Raw genomic sequence first — 7,302 nt, forward strand, 5'->3', positions numbered from 1 at the left:
TTCAAGAGGAAGGTCAAGGCTGGGGCTATCTGAAAGGAAAGGAGGGGGTGCTTTGAGTTTTCTTTTCTTGGTTGTCTGGGTGGGCAGTGGTTGATTGGAATTTTTCTCCGTTCTGGAGAAGGCACTGAGGCTGCAAATCTCGCTAGGACTTGTCTCAGATGTCTCTTAGACTCCCCACACACAGAGATATTTCTGGGCAGTGCCCTGCTACCAGGAGGTGTCTGCAGGGCAGAGAAGAGCACGCAGTGGGTGGGATGGGGTCTGTGAACATGGACAGGGAGGAGACGTGAGGACAGAGAAACAGCTCTGGGCAGGGGCATCTCCAGGCAACAGAGACATGGGCAGGGAGTGAGAGCGAGCTGCTGCCAGAAATGCCACTGGAGGAGGGATTTGGGCATGTCCCTGCCATCCCCTGCAGTGCAGGTGCCTTCCCCAGAGCTACCCCCCTGGTCTCCTCTCCCACCCAGCATGACCTCTGCCCACGAGGCCATGGGGTCCAGGGCATGAGTCACCTCCTCCGTAGCCGGACCTCCAGAAGAGGAGAGCTGCATGTGTCCTCCAATGTGGTACACAACAAAGGGGCTCAAAGCACCTACACTCTGAGATGGAGTGCACAGCTGGGTAGGGACGAGGCTTCACTGCATGCTTCTGTCTTTCTCTCCTTGCTTCATTTTTTTTCGAGCACTGGAGTATTTCTCTTCATTTCTCCACGTATCCGTGGTGGTCTTGCTCTCTGGGGCTTATGGTGGGGGGCAGATCAGCTTCTGTCCTGATACTGACTCTGCAGATATGCCCTGGAAGTGTCTTCATGGGAACTAGATGCCCAAGCTCCATTTTAAAATGTCAGGCATGTCACTCACTTGATAGGGTTGGGGAATGAGCTGACTTGTTCCTCATTCAGATCAGGGAGGAGGATTTCCACGAGAAAACGCAAGGGTTTTTCTTAAAGAAGTCTCTCCACTGACTTTTCCTCCTTGAACAGGCCCCATGTCCAGAAGGACCAAATGCCCAACAGCAGCTCCATCACCCAGTTCCTCCTCCTGGAGTTTGCAGACACGCGGGAGCTGCAGCTCTTGCACTTCTGGCTCTTCCTGGGCATCTACCTGGCTGCCCTCCTGGGCAACGGCCTCATCATCATCGCTGTAGCCTGCGACCGGCACCTCCACACCCCCATGTACTTCTTCCTCCTCAACCTCTCCCTCCTCGACCTGGGCTCCATCTCCACCACTGTCCCCAAATCCATGGCCAACTCCCTCTGGGACACCAGGGATATTTCCTACTATGGATGTGCTGCCCAGGTCTCTACGTTTGTCTTGTTTGTCACAGGAGAGTTTTATCTCCTCACTGTCATGGCCTATGACCGCTACGTTGCCATCTGCAAACCCCTGCACTACGGGACCCTCCTGGGCAGCAGAGCTTGTGCCAACATGGCAGCAGCCGCCTGGGGTGGTGGTTTCCTCAGTGCTGTGGGGCACACTGCCAATACATTTTCACTGCCACTCTGCCAAGGCAATACCATAGACCAGTTCTTCTGTGAACTTCCCCAGATCCTCAAGCTCTCCTGCTCAGACTCCTACCTCAGGGAAGTTGGGCTTCTTGTGTTTTGTCTTTGTTCAGGTATTGGGTGTTTTGTTTTCATTGTGCTGTCCTACGTGCAGATCTTCAGGGCTGTGCTGAGGATCCCCTCTGAGCAGGGACGCCACAAAGCCTTTTCCACATGCCTGCCTCACCTGGCCGTGGTCTCCCTGTTTCTCAGCACTGTCCTGTTTGCCTACCTGAAGCCCACTTCCACCTCTTCACCATCTTTGAATCTGGTCATGGCAGTTCTGTACTCGGTGGTGCCCCCAGCATTGAACCCCCTCATCTACAGCATGAGGAACCAGGAGATCAAGGATGCCATTAGGAAAACTATTTTATGGACATTTTTCTGTAGTCATAAAGTTCCCATCACTCTCCACAAATGACTTCCGATGCACCCTGTTCCAGGCTTGTGTTTTGCTTGTTTTCATGATCATGATAATTTTTTGGATGAAATTATTTTACTGTTTGTGCTTCTTATGTGTCTACAGAAATATTTGGATTCTTCCTGCTGCTAATGAGGAATGAATCTTTTCTGTCTCACATGGGGCCCATATAAATGTATGTCTAAGACTGGGTCAGCACAGACTGTCTTATCTCTGTAATCAAGTAGGATCTCCCCAGCGCACTGCCTGAAGGCTGCGTTCATCTTCCAAATCTGGTGCCAAGAATAGTCCCAAAGAATTGCTCCCCAGATGGGACTGTTTCTCCCTGGTTTCAGGAGCAAAAAGCTCACTGTGACATTATAACTTGTCAGAGAACAAGGCCTGGATGGTGAATGGTCACTTCATTACGTACCCAGGGCTGTCCCACAGGTGACACTCAGATGAAGTGAATCTCAAGCTGACTGGAGAACCCAGGGGACCTCCAAGGACAGCATGTGCTTGAGGCGTGAAGTGACTGGAGCCCCACAAAGTGAGAAATCTCTCAGGATGGAATCCCCCAGAGGAAAAACATCAAATCCATGTATCTGCAGGCAAGGAAGGACTCTGTAATCCCAGGGGAGGCAGTGGGAACCTGTCAGGCACAGGGAAGGGAATCTGGAGAGTGATTCATTTCACCTTTAGTGAAGTTAGCTGGATCTAGGGGTACGCCTGGACACATCTACAGTCACTGGAAATGCACCATCATCACTTCAAACACCTGCCACATCCACAGACCCTGGGGAGGGGGATTGGCAGCAGTGATCCCCGGCTGGCTGGGTCTGCTTCCCACCCTGACCAGTATGGCCATGCGGAGTCACCTCATGGGCACCACAGCCCACTTGCTCTGCAGAGCAGCACCACCAGCTCGGGGCCAGCGGGGAGCACAGGGAGGGCCATTCTCCACCGTCCAGGTGAGAGCTGATCCTTGAAATCTGACCAGCCCCATCCTCCTGCTGGAATCAGCGTCTATACTGGGGGAATCATGGAATTGTTTGGGTTGGAAGGCACCCTTAAAGATCATCTAGTTCCAACACTCCTGCCATGGAGTGATCTTTTACCAGATCAGGGTGCTCAAAGCCCCATCCAACCTGAGCTTGAACACTGCCAGTGATGGGGCATCTACCACCTCTCTGGGCAACCTGTTCCAGTGCCTCACCACCCTCACAGTGGAGAACTTCTTCCTAATATCTAATCTAAATCTACCCTCCTTCAGTTTAAAACCATTACCTCTCATCCTATCACTGCGCTCCCTGACAAAGAGTCCTTCCCCGTCTTTTTTGGAGGACCCCTTGAAGTACTGGAAGGCTGCTCTAAGGTCTCCCCGGAGCCTTCTTTTCTCCATGCTAAACAACCCCAACTCTCTCAGCCTGGCCTCATAGGAGAGGTGCTCCAGCCCCCTAATCATCTTCATGGCCCTCCTCTGGACCTGCTTGAGCAGGTCCATGTCTTGTGCTGGAGGCCCCAGAGCTGAACACTGTACTCCAGGTACTGGGCCTGATGTCACCTGCTATGGAATACCCCTTTGGCCAGTTTGGGTCAGCTGCCCTGGCTGTGTCCCCTCCCAACTTCTTGTGCCCCTCCAGCCTTCTTGCTGGCTGGGCATGAGAAGCTGGAAAATCCTTGATTTAGACTAAACACTACTTAGCAACAAGTGAAAACATCAGTGTGTTATCAACATTCTTCTCATACTGAACCCAAAACATAACACTATACCAGCTACTAGAAAGAAAATTGACTCTACCCACCCAAAACCAGGACATCTTGGCAGACCCCAGAGCAGGGCTCTCTGCGAACTCCTGCATGGAATAGAGCCAGGGCTAGTAAGGGGCTGTGTGCTGGCAGGCATGCCAAGGCAGGAAGGCTGTGGGAGGATGGGCCATCAAGGTCTGTCATGGGGACTGTGCCAGGGGGACTTTTCCCCACCCCTCAGTCACAGTGATGACTCTAGGGACCCAAGGGACACCTGGGGTAGGATTTGCCAGGTGGACAGCTGTGGTGGATTGACCTTGGCTGGCCACCAGGTACTCAGCAAGCCACTTGATCGCTTCGCCTCCTCAGCAGGACAGGGGGAGAGAAAATATGATGGAAGGCTCATGGGTTGAGATAAGGACAGGAAGATCACTCAGCAATTACCATCACAGGCAAAACAGACTCATCTTGGGGAAATTAATTTAATTATTGACTGTGACAATCAAATCAGAGTAGGACAATGAGAAATAAGAACAAAACTAAAACCACCTTCCCCCCACCCCTCCCTTCTTCCAGGGCTCAACTTCACCCCCAATTTCTGCACCTGCTCCCTCTGAGCCGCACAGGGGGATGGCAAGTGGGAGTTGCAGTCAGTTCATCACACATTGTCTTTGCCACTCCTTCCTCCTCACTCTCTTCTCCTGCTCCAGCATGCAGTCCCATCCACAGGAGACAGGCCTGAACAAACTTCTCCAATGTGAGTCCTTCCCATGGGCTGCAGTCCTTCAGGAACAGACTGCTCCAGCGTGGGTCCCCTATGGGGTCACAGGTCCTGCCAGAAGACCTGCTCCAGCGTGGGCTCTTCACGGTGTCACAGTCTCCTTCAGGGCACATCCACTTTCTCTGGTGTGGGGTCCTCCACAGGCTGCAGGTGGATATCTGCTCCGCCGTGGACCTCCATGGGCTGCAGGGGGACAGCCTGCCTCACCATGGTCTTCCCCACGGGCTGCAGGGGAATCTCTGCTCCAGCGCCTGGAGCATCTCCTCCCCCTCCTTCTGCACTGGCCTTGGTGTCTGCAGGGCTGTTGCTCTCGCATATTCTCACTCCTCTCTTCTGTCTGCTGTTGTGCAACAATTTCTTCCCCTTCTTAAATATGTTATCACAGAAGAGCTACCAATGTCATTAATGGGCTCGGCTTTGGCCAGCAGCGGGTCTGTCTTGGAGCCGGCTGGAACTGGCTCTGTCAGACATGCGGGCAGCTTCTGGCAGCTTCTTACAGAAGCCACCCCCGCCACCCCGCCACTACCAAACCTTTGCCACGTAAACCCAGTACAGCCTGGTTCGCTCTTTCAGTACCTGCAGTTCAGGAACTTGGCACCAGAGGGCTCATTAACACGCAAAATGCCATAACAAGCCAAGTCTCCCTGCGTAATTCTCCCTAATTCTTCAAATATTGTGTGGCTGAGTTGAGGGACTCCAGGAGTGTAGCCAAACTGAGAAGATTTCAGTAATAAATAACGATAAAACAGGATTTCTTCTTTTACCAGTTTTCTTTATTTCTCGGCTCACAGAACAAGTGGTACCAGCCTTCCCCAATTCTTATTGATCCAGACTGTCTCCTGATGAAGTCTGAATATGTGGGAAAAGTAAGATCCTTTCTGTACGACACTGTGTGCGCAAACTCTGTCCCCCCCACCTCCCACACACGCTGCCATCAGCCACCTGGGACTTGCATCATGCCTTCTCAAATCCAAGCTTTTTCCACTAAATTGTGTAGCGGAATGTTTCAGCTCATTTGCACCAGTTCCCACCTGCTTTATTTGGAGAACCAGCTGTGCACAGTCACAGAAGGCTGTTTCCTACCTGCCAAAAAAAAAAAAAAAAAAAAAAAAAGGAAAAGAAAGGAATAGTTCAATGAAAAATAAAACACATTCCTCAGCTGCATATCAAGTCCAAGTTGCCTCCACTGAAGTCCACTTTCCACAGGTGGGCAACCTTAGTGGAAAACCTTCAGTGAAATACATAGGAAAGGACAGGTAGGAACATAATTCAGGATTTGGCTAAAGGGACCATCAGGCAGACTGCAGAAAGCTGAGAAGGGATCAGTTTAAGGAGTACACGTGGAAAGATGTGAAAGAGTAATGAGAGCCAATGCAGAGGCAGATCAATACTTCTTCCCATGTTGGCATCAGGGCATCATGTCACCCACATTAATTGTGGTCATTTACATGTATGGGGCTTTATTTATCAAAGACCCCATCCATGGGTCAGTGACTGGAGACACCACAGCTGGGAGCTGCAACTGCAACTTGGGCAGAACTTGTCCTGGGACCAAATCTCTCGCTCCCTGCTTGGTAATGGCACTAACCAGCCACCTGCCAGACAAATGTGGGCACCACATGAGCTCCACCCACCCGAGCCTTGCACAAGGACCTGGATTCAAGGAGGACAGATGTACCTGAGGGAGGCCTTCCCATCACATAGAAGTCTTTCCTAAATTGCTATTTTGGGATCCATGAATGCTGAATGGAGAGACATGGCCATTTCTGGAAGGGGGCATGGAAAGCCCCGCCGGGAAACCTGGCTGCTGCCTGGTGTGGGTCCAGGGAATCACCCTCCATGGATGCACGTGTTGTTCAGGAAGCTGTCCTGAACCAGATACTAACCCCAAGAGTACGGGGTACTTTTCACCCAGGGACCCAACCTTTCCTTTTCGCTCTTCCCAGGAAGTTCTCAATCCCAAACGTTGGCTTTCCTCAGTGGTCTCCAATGGTGCTTAATTTTTATTATTAATGGCATCATCCATCCATCTGGAAGCTGCATTTAGACAGTCTTGGTCATCCTGTGGCACTCATCATGTAGATCTAAGACATCATAACAGCCTTGCACAGAATCAGAGAGCTGGTGGCCCAGGAACATGTCCAGATGACTTTTAAATATCTCCAGGGAGGGAGACTTGACAACCTCCCTGGGAAACCTGTGCCAGTGTTTGGTCACTCTCACAGTAAAAATAAGTGTTTCCTGATGTTCCTAGGGATCCTCTTGTGTTTCAGTTTGTGCCCATTGCCTCTGGTCCTGGGGAACCACTGAAAAGAGCCTGGCTCCATCCTCCTTGAACCCTCCCTTCAACTATTTATATACTTTGATAAGATCTTCCCTGAATATTCTCCTCCCCAGGCTGAACAGTCCCAGGTCTCTCAGCCTCTTGCCATAGGAGAGATGCTCCAGCCCCTGTCATCATCTTCATGTCCCTTTGTTGGACTCTCTACAGGTATATCCATGCCTCTCCGGTACCAAGGAGCCCAGAAATGGACTCCAGGTGTGGCCTCACCAGTGCTGAGGAGAGGCCAAGGATCACTTCCTTTGACCTGCTGGCAATACGTTGTCTAACGCAGCCCAGGATAACATTCATCGTCTTTCCCGCAAGGGCACATTGCTGGTTCATGTTCAACTTGGTGTCCACCAGGATGCCCAGGGCCTTTTCTGCCAAGCTGCTTTCCAGCTGGGAGACCCCCAGCATATACTGGTGTGTGGGGTTGTTCCTCCCCAGGGGCAGGACTTGGCACTTTTTGTTGAACTTCATGGAGGTTCCTGTGAGCCAATTTCTCC

General features: G+C 51.5%; 1 protein-coding gene across 1 annotated transcript; it reads left to right on the top strand.

Moving 5' to 3' along the window:
- The first annotated feature begins 989 nt into the window (after positions 1-989).
- LOC115347940 (olfactory receptor 14C36-like) lies at positions 990-1,964 on the top strand. The gene has a single exon (XM_030029663.2). The coding sequence runs from the start codon at positions 1,005-1,007 to the stop codon at positions 1,962-1,964; it is 960 nt and encodes a 319-aa protein (XP_029885523.1). The 5' UTR covers positions 990-1,004.
- Positions 1,965-7,302: the final 5,338 nt, after the last annotated feature.

This window comes from Aquila chrysaetos, chromosome 11 (assembly GCF_900496995.4).
Source record: "Aquila chrysaetos chrysaetos chromosome 11, bAquChr1.4, whole genome shotgun sequence".
In the NCBI taxonomy this organism is placed as follows: Eukaryota; Metazoa; Chordata; class Aves; order Accipitriformes; family Accipitridae; genus Aquila; species Aquila chrysaetos.

Coding starts and splice junctions, on each gene's coding strand:
- LOC115347940 (XM_030029663.2), top strand. CDS start 1,005: ATGCCCAACAGCAGCTCCATCACCCAGTTCCTCCTCCTGGAGTTTGCA.